Below are 26,181 nucleotides of genomic sequence, written 5' to 3'. Positions count from 1 at the left end.
GAAATAGTCATGTGAAAATGAAGGGACGAGCACCTGAAACAAAGGAGAAACCTGGCCCAAAAGCCCAAGACAGAAAAGAACCAAATGGTGTCCAAGCACAGATAAAAGACCAGCATGACTAAATCAGAAAGAACGAAGGAGCATGGCTCATGCAGGCAAAGGCCAGAGATGTTCAGTCCTTTATGGTCCTGGGAAAGAGTGTAGAGTTTAAAGTGCTACTGTACATCCACAGTTAATGCTTATCACAAAATCTAAGTGAAAGCAGAAGTGAAGTCTGTAGAAACTTCCCCTGGTTGGTGGCTGGAGAGAAACAGCATATTCAAATATCATTATAGCATGTGACAATGAGAGAACAACAGGTTAAATTAGCCAAGACATTTATACTTGCCTTGGAAATCAGAGGCTGGACGTGTGACCAGGAAGTCAGGTCACACTATGACCACAACCTAGAATGAAAGTGGGGCTTGAAAACCTAGGAATCCCATGATTTTCTACCTTCATATTTGAAGGAGCATTGGTTAAGACCTTCTCTGTATCAGGAATTTTATACATATGGTCTGATTTAATCACAACAACAATCTCATGAGAAAATATTATTTTCCCCTTTACAAATGAGTATACTGAAATTTGGAGGTCTAAAGTTGGCCCAAATTTATGTAACTTGGCTGAACTCAAACCTATGTCAGTTCTCCAAAGTCCCAAACTCTCATCACACCACAGGCCTCCATGGATGGGTGACATGAGGAAAAGCGGACCCCAAGCCCGGCTTGCTCAGCAGAAGACTCATAACTAGAATGTACAACTGCTGCAGGGGCTACTTCAGGTAGCTAGAACCCATGCCTTTGCAAATAAAACAGGGAATGCTATTTCTCTCCAAATAAATGTTAGGTTTCAATCAATTAGTTTTCTTGGGCTGCTGGGCACATACGTTAACTTGGCTATTTGGTTCACCATATTGCATGGTTGACAAAAAACCAACAAACAAACAAAAAAAAAACACCACTTCTCTTTCATTTCTCACAAGTATAGCTGCAAAAGTTATGGAAAGTTTTCTTATTCAAGAAGAAAATAAAATTGCACTATGGGTAACATACTTGTAAAATCCTGTAAATGATCACTTGATTTCTCCCTTCCCAGAAATGACAAATACAAGCACTTTAAAATTAGAATGCAGGAGGGTTGCTGAGGACGTGTGCCTTGCTGTGGCTTCACGCTTTATGTGGAAACCTCAGTTTGTGTGTGTTAGGGGGAGGGCAATATATACCTATTTACAACATACTCGGTCTCCTCAAGCTCTTCCGTAACTCTTTGCATTAAAAGGTAAATACAGAATTCCATCTAAATGAACACACACACATATACATATACACACGTGTATACATATACATAGACACCTACACACATAGGCACATATATGTGATGTGTGTGTATATATATGACATTATGAAAACTGATTATGCTGTGGTATACATTTTTACAGCAAAAATTCTACCAAACTCATAACTCTCTTCGTTTCTTTCATAACTAAACTGATATGCAATCAAAGTGTTGCATTTTATAATTGTAGTCAAAGTTGAAGGGGTGGAGATCAATCACATAAGGGGTTTTGATTGTGTAGGTAATAGACTATATGGTTACTATCTCTTACAGCTTTACCGCTTTAGCTTAGCTTCAAATGTTTAAGGTATGAAAAGTAATCTGGTCACTTTTGAATATGCTGTAAATTTTTCTGATGACTGAAGGTAGAAAGGAAATAGAAATAATTTTGAACATCCTTTTTAAGAATAGCTTTCTGAGGAAAGGAAGCTCTTATGTATCTCTCCAGGAATATTTTATTAATTACATTTTTCTTCAGTAGGTGAAGACAGGAAGTCATGGTCTATTGATCAGCACAGTCTACCTTCCTCTTGTGCTTCTGGGGAAAGAAGTACGAACTAAGCAGGGGATTTTAATAGTACATGTAAAGTGTACTATACTCAGATAAAAATTAATTTAAAAATATTTTTGTGAAAAGTTAGTTTGATTTGCTTAGCCAGTATTGTACTATGAATGGAATTTCCTTTTAGCTTAATGAGATATGATTCAGATGGTACTGGATTATATTCTTATCCTAAAAATTACTTTGAAGATTTTTTTAATGAAAACATTTGTTATTGTTTTAGACCGTAAAGAATAAAAAGGCAAACTACTTCACAGGATACTATATTTTTGTGCTCGTGAGAAGAATCAGAAAATGTGGAGAAAGCACAATTACTTCTCTGGAGAATGAAAGCTTTCTATGGACTGAAAAGTTTTCTATGAAAAAGCTTCATATTGTACTCTGACTTCCTCCTACTGTGTCATGCCAGTAGCCATGTAAGAGTGGTGGTGACTGGGACCAGTTCTATATAATTAGCTACATTTTCCATATAATGAGGAGCTTAGCAAATAAGATAAAGATACACATGTGTTTTAAAGGGAATAAAGAAGAAAGAGGTGATAGAAATGCAAATAGTGGGCAAAACTAGAGTTTGCTTAAATAGAGCATATTATTCATATACATTTACCAAAAAGATGCAAACCCGCAAAGACAAAGACATTTGGTAAAAGGATAGGAGAAAAGATGCCAACTAGTGTTTGTGATGATGGAAGGTGAACGGAGGATTGGAGCAAGGCAATCTCAGAACCTACAGAAAATGATGCTGTAATGAAGTGAGTCAATGTGCACCAAAGAGCCTGAGCATTTGAAGGCTGCAAGGAAGCACCACAACCTGCCTAGGACATGGGAGGATCACCACCTGCAGAACCTAAATAGTCACAGAAACTACAACTGCAGAAACATCCATTTAGGGGTTGTCTAATGAAAAAGATTCCTTGCTGACTGATCACCCAACAAGCCCACCCATTTACACAGTGCTTCCAATCAGGATTTTTATATCATGCACCCTCAAACAGAATTAAGAAATCAGAAAGAAACAAAGACAGAGAAAGGAACAGAAGGAAAATATAAAAATGATAATCATTAACCTCAGAAAGAGAACATATTCCATGTATTTACTTAGTTCTTCGTTAGTATTCAGTATGAGCCAGGCACTTTTCTTTTCTTTTTTTTTTTTTTGTCTTTTTAGGGCCAACCTGGGGCATATGGAAGTTCCCAGGCTAGGGGTTGAATGGGAGCTACAGCTGCCAGCCTATGCCACAGATACAGCAATGCCAGATCTGAGCTGCGTCTGAGACCTACACCACAGCTCACAGCAATGCCAGATCCTTAACCCACTGAGCAAGGCCAGGGATCGAACTCATATCCTCATAGATACTATCAGGTTCATTACTGCTGAGCCACAAAGGGAACGACCAGTTTCCTATCAGCCACATAATAGCATCTTATTTAATCCTCATTGCAATCCCTTTGAGGTAGGCACTATTATTATGTCCACTTTATAAAAAGGCTAAGGAACTGTCTAGGCCATCTTAGCAAATGGAGGAACCAGGATCTTAACCCAGGTAGTCTGCTTAAAGTCTACCCTCTTACCCACTACATTTTATCTTCTTTCCAAGAACTAAGAACAGAGTATTCTTCAAGTCTCGCTTTCCCTTAGTTTCAACTGTATATTATTATCATTAAAATATACCCTTGAGGAGTTCCATTGTGGCTCAGTGGTTAACGAATCCGACTAGGAACCCCGAGGTTGCGGATTCGATCCCTGGCGTTGCTCAGTGGGTTAAGGATCCGGCATTGCCCTGAGCTGTGGTGTAAATTGCAGATGCGGCTTGGATCCCATGTTGCTGTGGCTGTGGCGTAGGCCGGTGGCTACAGCTCCGATTAGACCCCTAGCCTGGGAACCTCCATATGCCATGGGAGCAGCTCTAGAAAAGGCAAACACACACACACACACACACACACACACACACACACACTATATATATATATGTACCCTTGAAATAAAAGCTAAGAACTCAAAAATAACCATATTCACATACACTGAACCCCCCATTCCATCCCCCAGAACTGGTACTCCTCATTTTTTTTTAGGGCCACACCTTTAGCATATGGAAGCTCCCAGGCTAGGGGTCAAATCAGAGATGCAGCTGCCAGCCTGTGCCACAGCCACAGCAACACCAGATCTGAGCCTCATCTGCCACCTATGCTTCAATTTGCAGCAACGCCGGATCCTTAACCCACTGAGTGAGGCCAGGGATCAAACCCGCATCCTCAAGGATATTAGCCAGGTTCTTAACCTGCTGAGCCACAATGGGAACTCCACATTTTTTTGTTTAATAAATCTTCTCTTACATTGTTTCCAAACATCTTGCCATTCCTAGATGTGATGCGAACTAAGAACTGTGTCTCTTTCAAAACAGTTTCTTCCTATATGATTTTTTAAGTTCACCATTTATCTTAGACTGTTGGTCCCTTTTATTTATCTCATTTCTCTATTTCTTCTACAACTATGATAGTGACATGACATGCTATATTATCTTGTTAGAAATTTAAAATAAGAAATAAAGTTTCAGGCCGAGAATCTCCCGAAAGAGGTTTCCCAGAATATCTAGGGCTTGACCAGCTGCTCCCCTTGTTCAGAAGCATAATTTTTGAGCACATCAAGAGGGGATCCTCTTTGGGATATATTCTAATTAACTACCTTGGTGTTTTTTAAATTTATAGTGAGAAATAGAAATTGTGGAGTTTCAGGGACTTCCCCATAAGAACAATGCATTCTCTTCCTGCTGTCAAGAATTATTAATCTATGATTTGAATTTGAATTATTCATGGTTTAGCAATCTACCAATAACTATTTATTGGACTAATGAAATGATTTTTTTTATGTTTCATCTTACTTTCTCATAAAATACACACCAATAGCTGTCATTCATTTGCAATTTCTTTAAAATGTTGACTTACCCACTATGACGCAGAAATTGTAACGGATATATATGCCAAAAAGTCCCAACCTTTTTTCACCTTGTCTGGGTTCAGACCATTAAGGTAATGTGTGAAAACAAAGCCCTGAGACTTTGCTCTTTTGCAATTTCCCTGTTACAGAAGATGTCTTAAGCAACATGTGGCTTAGTGGGTCAACCATGATAGGGACTTTGTGTGCTCAGTAATGCCACTCTATTTCATTCCTGTTCCATAGACGTCTCTTTGACTTTTGATTTTGCTGTATCACTCTACGTCACTCATTAAATAGCTTGATGATTCTAGCATTCCACAAAATAGGAGATAATTGATCAAAACATTTGCTACCATGTTACCTGAGATTTTGGGGGGACCAAAATCTCAGGTTGAATACAGATTGTACTAGGACCTTAAATGTCACATCTGCCTTTTAATCTCTAAAAAACATTTTTCATGACTAGAAGAGGTTAGAAAATTGCTTCGCCCATCTATAGTTCTGAAGAAAAAAATCCAGATTTATTTACATTTTAAGTATTTCTTATAATATTAATGATGGTCAAATGCCTAGAGATCATAAATTGAGACTTTCTATAACTCACTTGAGTATGACTCTGTTAAAAACTGCACAAGGTCAGCTATGGTCCTCATGAATAAGAGTATTCTTTACTCTTTAGTTACCATTGTAGAAGTATAATCTTTAGCAAACATCATCCCAAGCGTGACTATTTGAAACCCTCTGCCTCTTTAAGATCCATGAACATTTCTTTTCTTTCTTTCCTTTTTTTTTCTTTTTTTTAAGAGATGGAGTCAAAAGAATTTCCAGCTCCCTTTTTTATTTGCAGTAATATCAAACCATTCCTTTACAAATTTTCTGTCTCCAATCAGCTGGAATTTACTAGGCAAGTCTTGGGGATCATGTTGTTTGCACCCAGCTTGGTGGCTAAAAGAAAGGAAGAGACCAACCACAGGAACTAAAGGGTAGCACATGGCTCCAGCTGGAATCCAGCAGGATACCTGAGCATGCCACCCCTGAATACTTGGAGGGGAGGAGGACAGCTGCTCTGCATTTGTTTTCAAAGCAAATTCATTTGAAAGAGTAAACAAGCTGCCATCATAAGTCAAATATATAATAATCACTTAGACTTTCAGCCTAGGAAACAAGTCTTTCTTTTCCTAATATTTTGTTGGAAATAATTTTTTTTTTTTTTTTTTGTCTTTTTGCCTTTTTCTAGGGCTGCTCCCACAGCATATGGAGGTTCCCAGGCTAGGAGTCTAATTGGAGCTGTAGCCACCGGCCTACGCCACAGCCACAGCAACACGGGATCTGAGCCATGTCTGTGACCTACACCACAGCTCACTCATGGCAATGCTGGATCCTTAACCCACTGAGCAAGGCCAGGGATCGAACCCACAACCTCATGGGTCCTGGTTGGATTCGTTAACCACCGCACCACAACGGGAACTCCGGAAATAAATTTACCAACAAATCTCAGACTTCATTATGCTTTTCTCTTTCCTTTCTTCAAACACCAAAAAAACACCAAATAAAGTGTGGGTGAAGGAGATGAAAAACAACTGATTTAGAGACTTACATTAACCCTATAGTATCTAAAAAATTATGTTGGTTAATGTGAATCTATTTAAAATAAAGCATGAGGGTAATGCTTTTTCAATTAAGGTAACAGTTATACTGCTAGAAAGTTCATTGGTGGGGAAAAAAAAAGATTAAGAAGTAACCTTTTCACTTCTCTTGTGGCTCAGTGGGTTAAGGATTCTGCTCTGCCAACCAGCAGCTTGGGTTGCTGCTATGGTGTGGGTTCAGTCTCTGGTCTGTGAACTTTCACATACTGCAGGCACAGCCAAAAAAGGTGACCTTTTCAAAATCCACAAGGCAGGCTGCTTGTCCTTTATTTATTTATCTTTGGTCACAGAGACCATCCCAATTTTCCATAAAATCCTCCTGATAGTGTTACAATATCATGGCATAAAAGATTCAAAGTGCCATTAGTTATCAGGACCAGTTTTTTTCCAAATTGTAAACCATGATACCGGGTAATGTTTGAATGGGAACACTTGATATGAGTGGTCAGGTGAAAGATACCAAAATGTCATCCATGAACATTTCTTGACATAAAACATTTCTTAAATAAGTACATTTTTTTGGTATTGCCTTTTATTCTCACCAAAACCCTAACATGTAGTAAGTGCATTATCATTTCCATGTTATTGATTAAACTACACAATCTAATTAAATTTCTATTCATAGATGAAGAAAGGGGGGCACAGAGGTTGCAAATGATTTAGTTAATATATTTTTTCAAGAGTTTCAATTTCTAAAGAGATGAATTTTTTTTTTTTTTCACTTAGACCACTGCCTTAAGCCCAAACAGAAAGTCTGAAAGGAAACATACTTTTAGGGAATTACCTGACTTTAGACTGCTCAGGTTTTTCAGTATTACCCTCTGTGTCATTATTTTGAAAATACAAAACTGATAATTCTTGAAAATGTAATTCTTCTCTTAATATCCAGTAGAAGAAACATGTTAACCATAATCTGGACAAGTATATTCCTTCAATTCTGTTATTCTTTTAGCTAGTCAAGAGGCTTTATATATTGTCAGACAGCACACAGCATATGCTCAATTTAATATTTGTTAAATGATTTAGTGAAATTTGAACACTAGGCATGGGCTTCTAGGAGGAGAGGTTTTGAGGTATGAGGGATAACTTAGAAATAGAGTCAATTGATCGGTTCCCTAGACAAGCTGCTCATTAAAAATATGGCACCGATGCTTTTCAACCCAGGGGCTTTACAAATAAAATCTAGATTGATTTCTTTAACAAATCAGTTTTAACAGAAATGAAGTTTCAGACATTTTGGAAGTCTCCCTTTGGTAAATCCCTAGTTAGCAAGAAAGCTTGAACTTCTTCCTGTCACTTCCTGGGTATGTTGGTTTTGACATTATAATAAAAATGTTAAACTCTTTAGTTTAATGAGGAAAGTCTTTCTAAGCCATATTATCTCTAATCCAGGCCTGTTAAATGGGACTTGGGATGCTTCATTTGAAGGTACAATTAATCCACTGGATCACCATTCTAAGAGCAATTATCAGCATATGGTAGTGTAGTTTGTAGTAGAAAAATATCTGGTTAATTGAGGGTTCTGTTTGATTGATTTTCATATTAATCAGGCCTTTAAAGCATTGGAATGTGTTTTAAAAGTTAACAATATGCATAATCAGTTACTTCTGGATTCATATTCTTATTTATAGGAATTCCATCCATATTCTACTTTACAAATGTGCATTATACTTTAAATGAGATTAGTATCATTTAAAGTCTAGTTTAGTCTTTTAAATTTAAACTGAAATGTAAAACTGACCCACCTTGACTATTTTCTTCATTTTTTAAATACTAAAAAGCTCATATATCAAATTTATTTCATTTATTGACTCATATATTTTCTTTCCTCTACCTATAGAATGTATTATAGGGAGTTCCCATTGTGGCTCAGTGGTAACAAACCGAACTAGTATCCATGAGGACTCAAGATTGACTCCTAGCTTCACTCAGTGGGTTAAGAATTCAGTGTTGCTATGAGCTGTGGAGTGGTTTGCAGGTGCGGCTCAGATCTGGCATTGCTGTGGCTGTGGTGTAGGCTGACAGCTACAGCTCCAACTCGACCCCTAGCTTGGCAACTTCCACATGTCGTGGTAAGGCCCTTACAAAAAAGACAAAAAAAGAATGTTATAAATTTTTAATGTTGTATAAATTGAAAAAAAATTAGTTTTATTTAGAAATCTTTATGGTCTTATAACTGTAGGCATGTCAAAGTGTAAGATTTAGGAATCTACCTACTACTTCCAGCATTAAAAGAGTACTAAAGAGTTACCAAGGAATCAATGTGGAAAAAAAAAAAAAAAAACTTTACCAACGTGATGTGAAGTCATATCCTGACCAAAAGAGGAAGTGGCAGGTTACTAGTCTTAAACTTATCTGCAGCTGTACATCATAAACAGCAAACTGGTGACTGCCTACAGTTGCTTCTGTAACAACAGAAAGTGTACTCACTCGGAGTAGTCTGAATTCAAAATGCTGAAGAGAAAACCATCCAATGTTTCAGAGAAGGAGAAACATCAGAAACCAAAGGTACGGTAATTCTATTCTTTGCCTTGAAAATAATTACTACTTAAAAAAAATAGGATATGAGATAACAGATTTTAGCTACTTTTGCAGAACTCTTGATTAGTTCCATTAATAACTTAAAGGAAAATATCTATGAAATACTGATAATAGAGAATTTTTCCAAAACCTGTACATTTTTCGAGTTTCTCAGGTAAACGACATTTTAAATCTGCTTGTGAATAAATAATAATTGACTTCACATGTATTTTCAGTGAACTGATTTATTATCTATTATTTTTTATTTGCTTGGCACCCATTCTGAGAGGAAGGAGCTGGGAATTGACTGTGAACTTTTGAATTGTTGTGGTATTGAACAATGGTCAATAATTGATAACTCTTTGCATGTTACCACACAACCTCTATGAAAGAAATGAAAAATAAATGATTTCCAATCTTTAGAAGCTAAAGATAAATAGTTTTCAATATTAACTCTATGTGATACAAAGATCTGATAAAAGACAAACATATCTAGTTAAAAATACGACTGGATAGTATATTATTTCTGCCTTTTTTCCTAATATAATAAAAATTCGAGGTGACATTTCCCAAAGATACAACAAAGTTTTTAAAAGCATCACTTACCTTTCTGTGTAAGACTAATTTTATCTAAAATTTGCTAGATTAAATGCAACAAATATTAGGTTGACAATAGTAGGTTTTAGAGACATCATAAAGATTAAAATGAAGCAGTGGTTTTCCTCCAAGTATTTAAAATTGCATTCTGTAGTGAGCTGCTATCATCTTTTTGTCACTGAACTACTTTCAAAATTATACTTTGGTCTATGATCACAATTTGCTTTAATTATGGAACTTAGGAACTATTATAATGAAAGTAGAGTATTGTTCATTTTATTGACTTATTCATAAAATAAAAACATATTTGATAAAAAATACATCTGGGAACCAAATATATCACAGAAAGTAGTCACACAGACAGAAACATCTGCTGTAAATAAATCCCCATATTCTTTAGATAGATGGTTTCATTCTATATGAGTTTAAAGAGCTATGTGAATGTATATGTACAAATGCAATTCAGTTGTCAATGCGTATTACACCTGATGAGACTTCTCAAATAAAAATTATGAAACTGTTCATTTAAAACAGCAGAAACGAATCTGACTAGTACCTGTGAGGATGCGGGTTTGATCCCTGGCCTCACTTGGTGGGTTAAGGATCTGGCATTGCCATGAGCTGGAGTGTAGGTCACAGACTCAGCTTGGATCCCACATTACTGTGGCTGTGATATAGGCTGGCAGCTGTAGCTCTGATTCGACCCCTAGCCTGGGAACTTCCATACGCCATGGGTATGGCCCTAAAAAACAAAAACTAATAATAATAAAATAAAATAAAATAAAATAAAACAAAACATGCCCTGTGGTTGGGAAAACATTTAAAACATTCATGGATATAAAATGCAGCAGTAGATTTTATGAGTCTATACACAAAATAATTTATTATTTTCTTATACTCTTAGGACATGAATAAACATTTCCATAGTCAATCAAGAACCAAATCAATACATGGATTAAAATATAATCTTACCATCTCTAATTTATTAATATGTTTTCTTTTTTACCCTTTATCCTTCTGTTTCTCCATCTTTGGTATGGGTCCTTTCCTTCCTGTAGCTAATAAATAGGACCAATAGCATTTATATTTATTATGAGGTTCATGTGTAGGTTAAGGAGAAACCATAAAAGAAACTGTTATAATAATTTGTGTCTCTAAACTCTCTATGGGGTATAAGTTAATTCCAAGTTAAGAAAGAAATTTAATAAATTTATTTTGATAAATGGTTATGTATTCTACATTTAGATTAGTCAATCGAATAGCCTTGCTTAACATCTTGCAAGAAACTGTACTTTTTCTTGAATTTTGTTTTTACCTTCTTATCACTAGTGCCAAATGCTGATAGCGATTTAAAAAATATTTAAGCATATCCAGGATTCAGAGTTCAGATTATTATACTGTATAAATGTTTACATTATAGACCATAATTTTTCTTAACTTTTTTCCAACTAAAATATTTTAGTTTCCTATATTTATTATGAGATTATTACATACTAGTGGCTGTGTTTAGAGATTTTTGTACACTAATTTATTTAATATTTGTAACAATTCTGTGAGAAAATAACTTTTTTAGGTTTTAGTTTTATTTTTTTATCAAGGTTTAGTTGATTTATAATGTCATGCCAATTTCTATGTAGCAAAGTGATCCAGTCATACCTATATATGCATACTTTTAAAAATATTTTTCCATTATGGTCTATCCCAGGAAATTGGATTTAGTCTCCTGTGATATACAGTAGGACTTTATTGTCTATCCACTCTAAACCACCCTTATTTAACCTTATAGATGAGAAGGCATAGAGAAGGTTAATTAACTTAAGCAATACACACAGATAAAAAATAAAACTTTGTAGTGTGAAATACATGTGCCCATTCTAGTACTCCTGTTCTCAATTATAATGCCACTGTTATTTCTATTTGTCCTAATTACTAGCTAAATTTTAAGGAAACCAAGGAGAACATATTTAAGAGCCCCTGTAAGTTGGAAAGGAATTTAGAGGCCTCCATTCCTGTCTGATTCAATGTAAGAATTCACCTATAACATCCCTCCAGGTATCCACCCAAGCTACAAAACTTACAACTGGAAAACAACAATAACAATTTTTCTTAGTATTCAAATGTTCAAACTACCAAAAACAATCACCATCTAGTACGGAGATACCTATAAGCATGGGTAACTCTCTCCTCTACCTAGCATAATGCCTTTAATGTAGCAGGGTCTTAAAAAATCTTTGTAAAGTGAATGCTAAGTTTCTTGATTCTACTGTATGCAACCTGGCTCAAATATGAACACTCAGGAGGACTGTGTATTCTCATTATTCTTAGTAGCAAGCCTGTTAGTGTGTACATAAGAAAGTTTGTATGCATGTGTGTAAATACAACTATAATTCATTTCTAAGTTTTATTTTAAGAACTCCAGTAAAACAATGCTTGTGCAAGAATCTCTAGAGAGTCTCACTGTAAGAGAACAAGTAGACCTTTGTTCCAGGTCAGGGAATATGGCAGAAATTTCAAACAAAGAAAAGGAATAGATCCCACAAACAAAGCTCTGCAACTGTGATTAGAACAAGTTGGCCTTTATTTGGCTAGGATTAGTGATCTGTGCTAATAAATTTTAACTGAGGTTTTGCTTTGCGTAAAGGAGATTAAAAGACCACTGTTATTTTACAGGGAAACACTGAAATAATGGCAGTTCTGGAAATAGCTTTTCTTTTTCTTTCTTTCTTTTTTTTTTTACCATTTTTAAAAATCTAAAGTGCATACAAAATGAGACACCATTAGTGTCGCAGATGCTAATTTTCACTAGCAATGACTGAAGTGGCATTCTTTCCCATTTGCATTTGATCCCAGCAATGATGAGAGGTGATGAGTTGATTATGAGCTGTTTTCACTGCACTGCCCGCTGTGCAAATTTATGCTCCTAGACAAGGATGACACATAGTTGTGGCATTAAAGAGCCTTCTTCATTGTTTTTGCTATCGAAACTGTTAAGATACGTTTTTAACTCTTATCTAACCAGGTATAAGAAAAAAGAAATGTTTATAATGAACCAGCACTTACTTTAGGCCAAGTACTTACACAAGGGACTTACGGAATTCCCTCCTTCACCAACTTATAGAAAAGACAATAGCCCTATGTATGTGAAATATTTTGCCCCAAATATCATAGCTAGCCAAAAAAAAAAAAAAAAAAGCAAATACTGATTTGGAATTATATGAGACAGGTTTTCTTCTTCGAAACCTGTGGGTTTCTTCCTGATGGTTATTTTTGCTTTTTCATCTTGGGTATAATTTTCAGCAGAAAGTTTTGGCTTTTCAAACAAAGCCATCCCAAGTAAGGAATGTGATAAACAATGTAGGTAATCTTTTAAATCCTAGGAGTTCTGTGAGCACTTTAAAGTTTGAAAACGATGTCTATGTTGATGGTTTTCAACCTAGGTTACACATTTGAATCACTGAAGTCATTTAAGAAATACTGATGATTGGGTTTCATTTTCAAATATTCTGATTTTCCTAATGTAGAAAGTGCAAGCATTAAGAATTTTCAGATTCTCAATCTGGACATTATTTTTTTTACTAATCTCTTCAAAGGACTAAGTTGTTTACTTCATTTATTAATTATTCTTCAAAGCAATAAATATCTCTTGAGTGCTTACTATGGACAGTATAGACCATATGCGAGGAATACAGTGGTGAATAAAACAAAGATCCCTGCCCTTATAGGATTTACATTTACTAGGGATGACAGACAATAAGCAAGATTAATATGTTAAATACATAGTATGGTAAGTAATGATAATTGCTAAGAAGAGAAGGAAAAATATGACATACAAGGGACCAGGGAAGACTTGGTGAGAATGGGATATTTGAAAAAGAACTTGAAAGAAATGAAGAGCTGCTATGAGATTGGCTGAGGAATTCTTATTCCAGGACCATGGAAGAGCTGGACCAAATACCTTGACATGGGAGTGACCTTGGTGTGTTTAAAAAACAATGGATCAGAATACATGATGGGAAGGACAGTCACAAAGAGCTGAGGTAGAGGGCCTTGTGGATCATAAGGATATGAGCTTGTATCAAGATTTTAAGAAGGGAAGAGAAGGATCTGGCTTACACTTTAATGGGTTTATTTTGGCCTTCACTTTTCAAATACACTGAAGAAAGTGAGGGAGGAAGCAGGGAAATGAGACCCACTATGAAGCTGTTTCAGAAACTAGGAAAGAAATAACTGGCTCAGCCAAGGGAAGTGGCAGGTTGGATGCTGAGAAGATGTTGAATTTGGGGTCTACTTGTACATATTGTATTCATTTGTATCTATGAAGAAGGAATGCACCACATAAGCTCTAAAGGTGATAAACAGAAATGCTGCCACTGCCCTCCACTGTTCTTGCTTCTAAGTGGTGTGCATACTTCCAGGAGAAATGCCCTCATTCTTTTGCTTACAGCCACTAAAAACTTACTTCCATACTGATATGCCACTTCTCAAAAGTTTGTCTCTTTCTTCAGAATAGAATTTTCTGTTGGATTTAATTTTCATCTCTAGGGCATCTCAAATCAGGGTAGATGAACTAATTATTTTAATTATTGTTTAATTTTATAATTTTATAATTATAATTTTAATTATTGTTTAATTGTTTGAAAGAGGTAAATAATTTTAGTCTTAAAAAATTATATTCAAAGTAACCAATTCCTGTTTTACACAATATGAATCTGTCATCAAGTTTTATTTCAACATGTAGCAAAAGGTTTGGGACCAAATAGACTGGCTATACTTGAAAAAAACACAGTGCTCAGATGATATATAGATGGTTCAGGAAACAAATGGTTGAGAGAAATGGTGGAAGTGTAGACTCCCCTTGGAACTTTGGATATTGTATCCTATAGAAATGTGGAAAGTCACTACCCTGACTACCGCTGCAATGGATTTGTTAAAAATCAATTTAATGAGACACTTATCTCTTTAATCTTTCCTTGCCTTGCTTTGGAGATAAATGGCTTCATTATCCCTGCAGATTGTGTGTGTGTATGTGTGTGGGGGGGTTATGATAGAATTAAGTCCACAGTCTACATATCTCAGTTTCCGAATTTAGCATTCACAAACTGATCCATTTCTCTTCCTTTCTAGTGTTAAGGATTTAGGTGAACTTTTAGAAACAAGACATTCATAATTAGCTTCTTAGTAGAGAACGAAAATGTCCTCCATTAAGAATTGATTAATAAGAATAGAAGAGGGTTTTAAGCTGTCTCTGGTGGTAGATGAAGTGATTCTTCTAAATATAGAGAGCCATTTGTCAACACAGCTGGCTATGTCCCTTTTCTCCCCTCATATAAAGAGCTTTGGAAGTTTTTACCTAGTCTGCATTTGTTTTCTAGGGCTTTCATAACAAAATACCATAGGCTGCATGGCTTAGAGACCAGAACTATTTCTCACAGTTCTGGGGGTTGGAAGTCCAAGATCAAGGTGTGGCAGGGTTGGTTTCCTCTGAGGGCCCTAAGGGACAGATCTGTTCCAGACTCATCTGACTTGCAGATGGATGCCACTTGCTGCCTCCTAACTTGGTTGTCCCTCTGTGCCTAAGTACCCCTGGTATCTCTCTTCTTGTGTCCAAATTACATCTTTGAGTGGCTCTGATCACGCTCGTGCTTTCCTGTTTGTGCTTCCCTTGGCCTGGAACGCCTTGCCCATTTTTTTCCAAGTCCTGAACTTATGTCTTTCTTTTAATATCTTGTTGGACTCTCACTCCCTCCCAAGAAAGCCTTCACCAGTTAGCTCAAGGCAGTGTATTAGAGGGCATTCTAGCAGAACAGTACGGAACATGAACTAAAGTCTTATAGACTGGGTTTGAGGTCCTAACTATGGGAAATTGAATATTTTATTAAACGTATTTTGAGTTTCAGTGTGTTTATATAAAGAAGGGGATGTGTTAAAACATGGCATATGGGACTAATGTAAGAATTAATCTAATTACCATATGTAAATTTCTTAGCACATAGTACACGTTTGACTAATAATCTCTCCCTCCTTTCTATTTTAATAGTACTTGTTCCACACGCCTATTGCTTCTTTTACCACAGTTTATTCTAATATGGCCTCCCAGCTAGAGCTGCCATCAAGAACAGAGGATATATCTCACTCATATTTGTATCCTTGCAATTCTTGTTGGGGGGCAAAGGGGTACTGAATTCTGCATAACTTTCAGACTCCATGGGCTTTCTACAACACATTTGGCTACCACTAAAAACATTTATAATATAGAACACAGTCATGATTTTTTCCATATATGCATAATACTTGTGTAATGACTAATGGGTCATATTAGTCATCTAAAGAAGTACTCTACTCCAGGACATAATGTGTAAATGGGTTACTGATAAATATTTGAGCAACATCCACATAAGACAAAGTAACCATTCGTAGAATCAAAATGTAATAAGACAAAATAGTAATCAAAAATTATAATATAATCTGTTTGAATTTATCTGGAATCTAATATACAGCACAAATAAACCTTTCCACAGAAAAGAAAATCATGGACATGGAGAACAGACTTGGGGTTGCCAAGGGGGAGAGGGAGGGGGAGGAAATGGGATGGACTGGGAATTTGGTGTTAACAGACAGAAACTATTGCCTTTGGGATGGATAAGAAATGAGATCCTGCTGTATAGCACTAAGAACTACATCTAGTCACTTATGATGGAGCATGATAATGTGAGAAAAAAGAATGTATACATGTATGTGTGACTAGGTTACCTTGCTGTACAGTAGAAAATTGATAGAACACTGTTAATCAGCTGTAATGGAAAAAAATACAAATCATTATTTTAAAAAAGTTTGCAAAGAACGTTGCTTTTCAGGGAGCTTAGAAAGGAGTGGGAGAGCAGAAATTTGCCACTGAGTCTGCAGAACAATCCATATCAGCAGATGCAAATATTCCATTAGGCTCAGCAGACCTCATCACTTAGGTGAGCTATGTACTATGTACACCACCATTAACCCCTCAATAGGCAAAATATTTATATAACCAAATCCAATTAGACTATGTACTTTGTGTCTCTAGCCCCTAATACAACTTAATCCACTTTTCTGTGACTCTACTGTATTAATCAAACAAATTTCCAACAATGGTTTTATGTCCTGTGTCTCCAGGGAAGACAATTCTTTGATCAGTCAACAAGAATATGCATTCTTATTGGCAGTTGAATTTCTGATACCTAATCAAAACTTGATATTGCCATTTGGAGTATCCTATGGGTTTGAGTCAGTACCCCCACAGAGTTGTTTAATTCTGCAAGCTTGAAAAATAAAGTCCCTGAACCTGTCAAAGAGAGGGCCTACTATGGAACATAGAAACCTGACCAAGAAACTGGTTTCTTGGGAAGACTGGCTTGAGTAGTCAACTGGCTTCACCTTTCTCCACATACATAAAAAAAGACAATTAAATAATAAAGTTTCTTTTTTATATTTTTCATAATTTTAACAATTTAAATTCCTGGAATAAGATTCAAGGCAGATTTATATCAATATCATAGTACGCAGTGGTATGCTATTAATCTGGATATGTAATTAATTTTTTTCTGAATATTTACATGGTTATAGCTATACAACTTTAATTTTTAATTAGGTAAGAGTAATAAATAATTCAATCTATAAACTTTGTAGTGCTTATGGGTAGATAGTCTTTATATTGTTAGTTATTATACAGCCACTAACTTTTCAAAATTAGAAACATTTACAAATTTCAAATTACTTTTAAGATTATGAATATCTCAGTATAATTATTTAACAATTTTGGAGTAGCCATTACTAATAAAACAAAGGTTTAAACTTTAAAAAATAAAATTCTTTCAAAGATAAATGTTCTACAATTATCAGACACATATTTTAGGTTTAAGAACTGTCATAAACTGAGTTATTTCTAGCACGACTACAACATTTCAACACCACCATTAACCCCTCAACAGACAAAATATTTATATGGTTAAATCCAAATATGTTGAGAGGAAAATAAATGTAATTGATGATGAAGAAGTTACAGAACCTAAACGTCTCTTCCAAATATCCTAGCATGAACTTACAACTACTTTTTTTTTTTTACCTATTCTTTTCCTGTTTGGGATTACATACTGTATATTTGCCCCACATAAACATGTCTGTTCTTACTAAAAAAAAGCGTTTAAATTCCTAAGCATAGTGTCAGCGGGTGCTGCCTGAGATGGGAATGTTTATAAGCTTTATGATATTAACTGCAGCACTCAACCTCAGGTGGCATAAAGCATGCAAAAAAGAACTTTCTGTCAGTTTTATTATTTCTAAAAAGGTTCCCCTTGAAGCAGAAGAGTGACCTTGCTCTGCTGAGCTGACATATGCCACTGGATTAATGGTCGAGCTCTGCTGGAGGGAAGCTCACGGAAACATTACAACTCCAGAAGCTGGGCTGGCGGTGACCATTAATCAGGGGGACCCAAATCATGCATCAAACACACTCATTTAAAAGTAGTAAAAATGACTTTAAAAAAAACTTTTGAGAATTAGCTTATTGTTTGTCATTACTTGTGTTCAAGGAGATCACTGCATGACTAAAATATCCCTTAGGGAGAACTTTAGAAAGGTTATTACGTACCTAGAGGCCAAGGGAATGCTATGGACATTTAAAACGAATGGAGGTAAAGGAGAGCTTTTGTTCCAGAGAACCTGATGGGAAAGTTTATTAAATGGATTCTCTTTTCCCAACTTAATTTTCACTAATTTATTTACCTATGATTTCAAAGCAATGGGGACCATGAATGCTTGCCTCTTTGTAATGATTTTATTTTCCAAAAGGGAGTAATTGGATTTAACGGAAGGAGCATTTGACTGGTAAACTTGTTACGAAATTTTTTAAGAACCTGAAGTTTAAAACAACAAATTCAGCTATTAAATATGCTAATGAGTATCTTTATGGACTTAAAAGTATTATGTATTCTTCCACCATGTGTTAGCTAATAAAAAATTTTCAAAACCTTTTCTCTCTGGGATTACTGAAAGGAAAAAAGGCTTAAGTCTAAAACCCTAAAAGAGAATGCTCGTTTAATTTAGCTGATAAAAAGTTACTCTTGCTTTTTAAAAATCCCTTTGATGACAAAATTGAATAGACATAACTTCTCTTTTATATTTTCAATGGTTTGTCTTTTAGATTAATGATACTCTGCATAATACATGTGATATTTCATTAATAGGTAGAACAAGTAGTAGATTATGGCCTTTATTAAGAAAATCAAGATATTTGCTAATTAACATTATGATCAATGTAGTAAATCCTGCTGTGATTATTACTCCTGAGTTCTCCTAAATAACTATTGCCTTCTTTTACCATGATATTAATACTATCTTCTTTAGTTACCCACATCCTACACTGGAGAATCATTTATCTGTTTTTGAATATTATAGGATTAAAATAATTGTCAATGATGTGACCATAGTTAAAATATTATTTAATATTTGGCTACAAGTAGAAAAAAAAACCATTCACACTGGTGTAAGAACTGAAAACTTCTTGTCAATTTTGGTTTTGAAAGATAGTCCATCCAGACAATCAAATATCCTAGTGAAATATTGTACTGAATACAAAACACTTTTCTAGTGCCTCAAAATGATTGTATTCACTAAAAAAATCTTTCTCTTCCTTGAAGAGTTCAGTAGATAATTATATCAGACAGATTTTTGTCATCCAGTGCTCTTTTTAATATACAGTGTGTGGATCATTGTCCTTTTATTACTTTATCATCATTTTAGCAATTACCACCTTTAGATTTGGCCATTTCTAGGCAGTTCCTCAGTCAATAATTATACAATCTCTTAGAGTAAATAATTTTTGAAGATGGTTATGCAAATTCAGATCGTATTGATTTAAGCTAATTTCATGTCCAAAATCTGTGATTATTTTGATGTGTTTTTCTTTAGACTGTCAATAATATAGGTACAGACATATTGCATTCAAAATGCCTTTCATGTATTAAGTAGTCAGTACAAATATATATTTGTAAGTGGATGAATATAAATTTCCAAGTTGACATCTAGTATACATTATTAATTTACTATGTGTGTAAATATAATCTGCTTTTAGGGAATTGCTTCTATATTCGTATACCATTCATTTGAATATGGCTCTCTTTAGCTCTTACAGGTAGAAGTTATTTGATTGATGGCACCAATAAAATGTAAATTCCTTCAGGATAGATTCTTGTCTTATCCATACATACAACCCTGACCCAAAGCACAAAGTTTAACTTTAGATGCCACTTAGTATATTTACATTGAATTGCATAATGTACAGCCTTATGGTCTTTCATTAAACATCAGCAAATCACTTTCCTCAACTGTAGTGTGATTAAGTTATAATTTGCTTTTGGGTAACTGTGAAATGCATGGTTTTTTGTCATTTAACTTGAAGAGTAACTTGTGGGATTTGTCATCTGCTATAGTTTTCCCAAGCCTCCCAACTGTAGGATTTTCTCCATAGGCCCTCATCACTTAAGATCATGGGCAATCACTGTGAGCTAAAATGGTGGGGTGTTGGCAAGTGGTCTCAGAGAGAAGGTAGGACTTGGTCCTGACTTTGAAGAATGTGCTGGATTTAGGTAGGAGGAAATAAAGTAAAACATCATGAACAACTGCTTAGAAGCATGAATGAGTGTGTTCATACTGGCCAGCAAGAATTATCAGAAATTCTGCTTAATCAGATTACATGGGGAATCATGAATGTGTGGCATGCTAAGCTTGGACTTTGTTTTGCTAACTAAGGATGAGCCAATTAAGCTCTCTGAGCTTTTTTTCCTCATCTGTAAACTGGAGTAATAAATACCTGCCTCAGAGAGGGGCTGTATTTGTTCAATGAAATAATTACAGATAAATCACTTGGCATGGATGGCAAGCTCTCAGTGGTCATCACAACAGTGTAGAGCAAGCTTTACATTTTGAAAAGAGAAATGGAATGATGGGAATTGGCCTTTCAGGGAAGTTAGTCCAGTGGTGTGATTTTAGATGACTGGAGAGGCAAGAGTTTGGGAATTAAGGAACTGAAAGATTTTGTATTGACTCAGAAATGGGGTTATAAACATATATTTGAGTAGCTGTAATGAAAATAAGTGCCTACAACCAAGATTTGGGAAGAGAATTTAGCAGATGTGGAGGCTGAAAGAATATGTGTATGGTATATTATATTTTTGCATTATGTGTCCAAACTCCCCAAAGAGAGCAGTGAGCAAATATAGGTTTTCAACAGTGCAGGTGGAAAGTTCAGAAGGCAGGATCAAGACATATCCTCAGGGGTAAGTGGATATAAACAGAGAGATTTTGTTGGCACATCTGCCTTCCAGCCTGAAGGCAGCAGAGAAACCACTATAAACTAGAGCAAAATAATGCCATTTGCAGCAACATGGATGGAACTAGAGATTCTCATCCTGAGTGAAGTAAGTCAGCAAAAGAAAGACAAATACCATATGATATCATTTGTATCTGGAATATAATATACGGCACAAAGGAACCTTTCCACAGAAAAGAAAATCATGGACTTGGAGAATAGACTTGTGATTGCCAAGGGGGAAGGGGAGGGACTGAGAGGGACTGGGAGCTTGGGGTAAATAGATGCAGAATGTTGCCTTCAGAATGGATTAGCAATGAGATCCTGCTGTGTAGCACTGGGAACTCTGTCTAGTCACGTGTGAAGGAACATGTAATGTGACAAAAAAGAATGTATACATGTAAAAAAAAAAATACAAAAATAAAATAAATAAATAAATTAGAGCAGCTATAAAAGTGGGTTCCCTAGGGAAAATCTTGGGGATTTTAAGGAAGGGTGGTATAATGAAGCAATTCCAGGGGGAGCAAGAGGGACCATTTAGTATGTTTGTTTATGTTAGAAAAAGAGAAAGAAGGATCAGAAAGTGTGTATTATAGCAATAATACATGGGTGAGTAAGATCCGCTGAGGTTTTAAAATAGGAAAAATAAGAAGTTGAGAAGTTCAAGATAGCCTGATTGTGGTCACATTCCAAAAAAGCTTTGCATTTCCTTTTTATTCTGTAGTATTTTGTAAGAGTTTGGAATATCAAGTGACTGAACTTTTGTCACACTATGCTTTTTACCTAAAAAAATATATGTATATTTAAGACATATCAATATTATTCATTTTAGGATTTTTTTCCAGCTAAAATAAACATCTTAATTTCTATTCAACTTGTAAAAGTGCAGCATGACTTATAGTCGAAGGATGCAATGTCAGTCATGAGATATGGTAATAAAATGCACAGGTGTAATGGAGAATTCTAAATATTTGAGTATTTTTTATTCATAAAACTTGTTTCTGCTACATTAAATGGGCTGATATGAATAACCACTTTTGTAGGTATGGCTCATTCTGCTTGATTTTTTTCTAGTTCTAGTATCTTTCCTTTAGGTAATTTTCTTTGAGGTGGTTTCAATTTGCAGAAAACAGCTCTTGGCACATCAGCTTCTGAGAGTAAAGCTTTAGCATGGAAATTTTTGACACTTTAAAACACTATGGTGGAGGAGTCAGAATCTGCACTTCCTTTAGATACACTGCAGTTAACAGGAAAGACACCGAACAAGAGAGATCAAGTGGACCAACTTTTGTTCTAAGAGCCCAGCTCTTAAAAAAAATAAAATAAAATAAAAAAATAAATTTAGAGCATTGATATATATTTGCACACTGAATTGCCTTTAAACCCAAGGTTAAAATGTTAGTGTTGAAGACCGTGTTTCACAGCTCTAGTTGTCTTTCAGCCTTCAACCCCCTGATGCCCAACAACTGTCTTCCACTGGCACCACATGATACTGTAATTATTTAACACTGAGGCAATTCTAACAAGTTATTTTAAGTGAGTTAAATTTGTTTCACACTCTTCAAAAGATCTCAGCACCTGAGTGAGAACAATTAAATCCTCGAAATGCCTTTAGATAATGGCTGACAAGCTTATTGAGGTATAGCATACTATTATTATAGAATATTCATACAATCGTGTGCTGAAGCAGAATTCCAAACTTCAAGAGCATATTTTCAACAAATGCTCTATGTGCAATATTTAGATGATGTGAGAACTCATTGGCAGAGTGTGTGTAATTTTTAATTTGCCAGCATATTTCAAAATACTGCGGATGTCTGACTCACGTATGCAAATTTTTTCTTTGAAATAGACTGTGGAACATTTCCACCAGTGCCTTACCCAAATATTAAGTCATGCTGGAGATAAAGATTCTACTTGAAGATCCCAGAAGTTGGTTGATGGTTAACAAATGAAAATAAGGGTCTGGGGTCTTTTTTTTGTTTTGGTCAAAAGGTTGATTTACATTTCCAAAAAGAGACTCCTGATTCCTCTTTCATGTTGATAAATTTAGTATTGCCCTTGTTTTAAGAAACCTACTCAGTTATATTCTTTCTATCAAGTTAACTTTTCATAACTTCTATCCCTCTCAGGTAGCAAGTTTCTTTGAAAATGGAAAACAGGGTCAAAACTTTATAATGGAATGGCATAGTGAATGCTACAACAGAGTGGAGAATTGAGAAAAAAAAAAGGAATTTTTTATAAGTTCTGGGTCCTATAACAGTTTCCTCATTGAGAAGAACTACATGATTTCCAAGAACACTGATAGCTTTATATAATGAAGTGACATTCTATAATAATTTGAATTGTTATAAAAAAAATAGAGAAGAAATGTACCAAAAAAATGAACCCTTTATTAAGTTATTTTGTATTATTCATTGCATTGTATAGGGACGCACACATATAAATGGGTTCAAACACCCCAAATGTCACTTATTCAGCCCTATTTTTGTGGAAGCCAAGTAGACTATGTGGAAGAGAGTAATCTGCATCATGTAATCAGATAGTCTTCAACTAAGAGGGGGAATTGGATGAAGATGGTGTAAAGGTACAAACTTTCAAATATAAGGTAAACAAACACTAGGGATGTAACGTCAACATGATACATATAATTAACACTGCTGTATGTCTTCAAAGGCAATTCAGTAACATACATTTATAACAGAGCATTAATTTTACCAAAATAAATTTAGAAAACAAAATTTTATTTTCTCCTTAAATATGTCCATATCTCTAACAACTATGACCTAAGTGATGTTAGTGATATCCTTACAAATTGGTTCCTTAGAAAGTTATATAACCATTCACTTTTTTTGATATACTATTTTTTAGAGCAATTTTAGGTTCACAACAAAACTGAAAGCACAACTTTCATATATAACATAGAACAGTGTTAATTTTACATATCATGTTGTATATTGCATCGCTAGTGCTTCTTTATCTTGTAACTAGAAGTGTGTACCTTTTCACTACCTTCATCCATTTGGATTAGTGTTCTTGTTTTCTTTGGATAAATATCCAGGAGTGAAATTGCTGGACTGTATGGTAGTTTTATTTTGAAATAAATATTTTGAGGAAGCTCCATACTATTTTCCATAGTGGCTGCACCATTTACATTCCCACTAACAGTACACAAAGATTCCCTTTTCTCCATGTCCTCACCAGAACTTGTTATTAGTTGTCTTTTTGACAATAGTCATTTGACAGATGTGAGCTCATATCACATTATGGTTTTGATTTGCATTTTCTTGATGGTTAGTAATGTTAAGCATATTTTCATGTACCTGATGGCCATCTGTATGTCTTCCTTAGAAAAATGTCTACTCAGGTCTTCTGCCCATTTTTTATTTGGGAAGTTTGGGTTTTTCAGATGTTGTGTTGTATGAGTTCCTTGTATATGCATGATATTAATCCCTTTTTGGATACATCATTTGAAAATATCTCCTATTCAAAAGGCAGCCTTTTTGTTTTATTGATAATTCCCTTTGCTATGCAAAATATTTTTAGTTTGATTAGTTTAGTCCAGTTATTTATTTTTGCTTTTGTTTCCCTTGTCTGAGGTGACATATCTAAAAAATATATTGCTAAGATCTATATCAAAGAATGTACTACCTATGATTTCTTCTAGGAGTTTAATGGTTTCAGTTTTAAGTCTTTAATCTATTTTGAATTTGTTTTTATCTTGGTGTCAGAAAGTAAAGCAGTTTGATTCTTTTGTATGTAGCTTTCTAGTTTCTCATCATGATTTATTGAAGAAGTTGACTTTTCTCTGTTGAGTATACTTGCCTCCTTTGTTGTAAATTGACCATATACATATAGGTATATTTCTGGGCTCTCTATCCACAATATTCTATGTGTCTGTTTTTGTGTACCATACTGTTTTGATTACTATGGCTTCTTCGTATAGTTTCAAATCAGAGAACATGATAACTCTAGCTTTATTCTTCTTCCTCAAGATTGTTTTGGCTAATCAAGGTCTTTTATGTTTATACACAAATTTTAGAATTACTTGTTCTAGTTCTGTGAAAAATACCTTTGGTATTTTGATAGGGATTGCACTGAATCCATAGATTACCTTGGATAATATGGTCATTTTAATAATATTAAATCTTCCAATACATGAATATGGTGTATCTTTCCCTTTGTTAATGTTAGCTTCAATTTCATTCATAAGTGACTTAGAGTTTTCTGAGTACAGGTCTTTTTCCTCCTTAGTTAGATTTACTCCTAAGTATGTAATTTTTTGATTTAATTGTAAGTGGGATTAGAAAACAGGTTAAAATTTGTCTTGTTAACCATCACGGGTTCATCATTTTTATTTGGACTTGTTAAGGATTACTTCTATTTTTATTCAATTTCGTTTATAAATATTTTTAAAGGTACATGGTTTTAAAGTCCAATCTATAAAACAAGGCATGTTCATGGAAGTCTATTTCCTCATTTTGTCTCTTTCACTTTGCTTATTTTACCAATTTATCTAAGAAGGAAAATACATATTTGCCTGTATTGAGACACACACATTTTTTCTATCCTTAGATAAGAGGCCATTTATTATGTACGTTTTTCTCCTCTTGGCTTTTTTCACTTTTACTATATCCTGGGGATCATTCTATAGCAGTATAAAGAGATATACTTCAGGGAGTTCCTATCATGGCTCAGCAGAAACAAATTTGACTAGCATCCATGAGGACACAATTTCAATCCCTGGCCTTGCTCAGTGGGTAAAGGATCGGCATTGCTGTGGGCTGTGGTGTGAATTGATATGGCTTGGATCCTGTGTTGCTATGGCTGTAGTGCAGGCCAGCAGCTGTGGCTCCAGTTCAACCCCTAGCCTGGGAACCTCCAATGTGCCATAGGTGTGGCCCTAAAAAGACAAAGGAAAAAAAGAGATATACTTCATTTTTTTACAGATGCACACATTTCTATTATTCAAAGTTGTTATTTATTATTAAATCAGTCTTCTCCTTATGAACATTGGAATTTATAGCTTTTCAATGATATAAAAGATTTACAATGAATATGGATGTGTAAATCAATTTATATTCAATTGTATCCCTGATACAGATGTCTAGAAAGGAAATTTCTGGGTCACAGAGCAAATACATGTAATTTTGCTAGTTTTACCAAATTACTTTCCATAACTGTTGTTCCATTTTAGAAAGACATA

The 26,181-nt window shown here is 35.0% G+C and overlaps 1 protein-coding gene and 1 long non-coding RNA gene across 8 annotated transcripts in view; one reads left to right on the top strand and one right to left on the bottom strand.

The window, feature by feature from the left end:
• LOC102161811 overlaps positions 1-26,181 on the bottom strand; it is a 194,452-nt gene that overhangs the window by 27,988 nt on the left and 140,283 nt on the right. The window lies entirely within an intron of this gene.
• The window catches only part of SAMSN1 (SAM domain, SH3 domain and nuclear localization signals 1), a 77,866-nt gene that overhangs the window by 21,512 nt on the left and 30,173 nt on the right, over positions 1-26,181 (top strand). Inside the window, exon 1 of one of the 3 annotated variants that reach the window (XM_021070815.1) lies at positions 8,833-9,028. The exons of 1 other annotated variant lie outside the window; for it this stretch is intronic. In XM_021070815.1, coding sequence (XP_020926474.1) covers positions 8,972-9,028 — 57 coding nt within the window. In that variant the 5' untranslated portion in view covers positions 8,833-8,971. Of the gene's footprint in view, positions 1-8,832; positions 9,029-26,181 lie in introns of those variants that run through there. One more of the 3 variants, XM_021070816.1, reaches the window with a different exon arrangement.

The sequence above is a fragment of the Sus scrofa genome, chromosome 13, assembly GCF_000003025.6.
Source record: "Sus scrofa isolate TJ Tabasco breed Duroc chromosome 13, Sscrofa11.1, whole genome shotgun sequence".
Taxonomy (NCBI): Eukaryota; Metazoa; Chordata; class Mammalia; order Artiodactyla; family Suidae; genus Sus; species Sus scrofa.
Note: the sequence above shows the minus strand (reverse complement) of the source record. Positions and strands in the feature narration are given on the sequence as shown.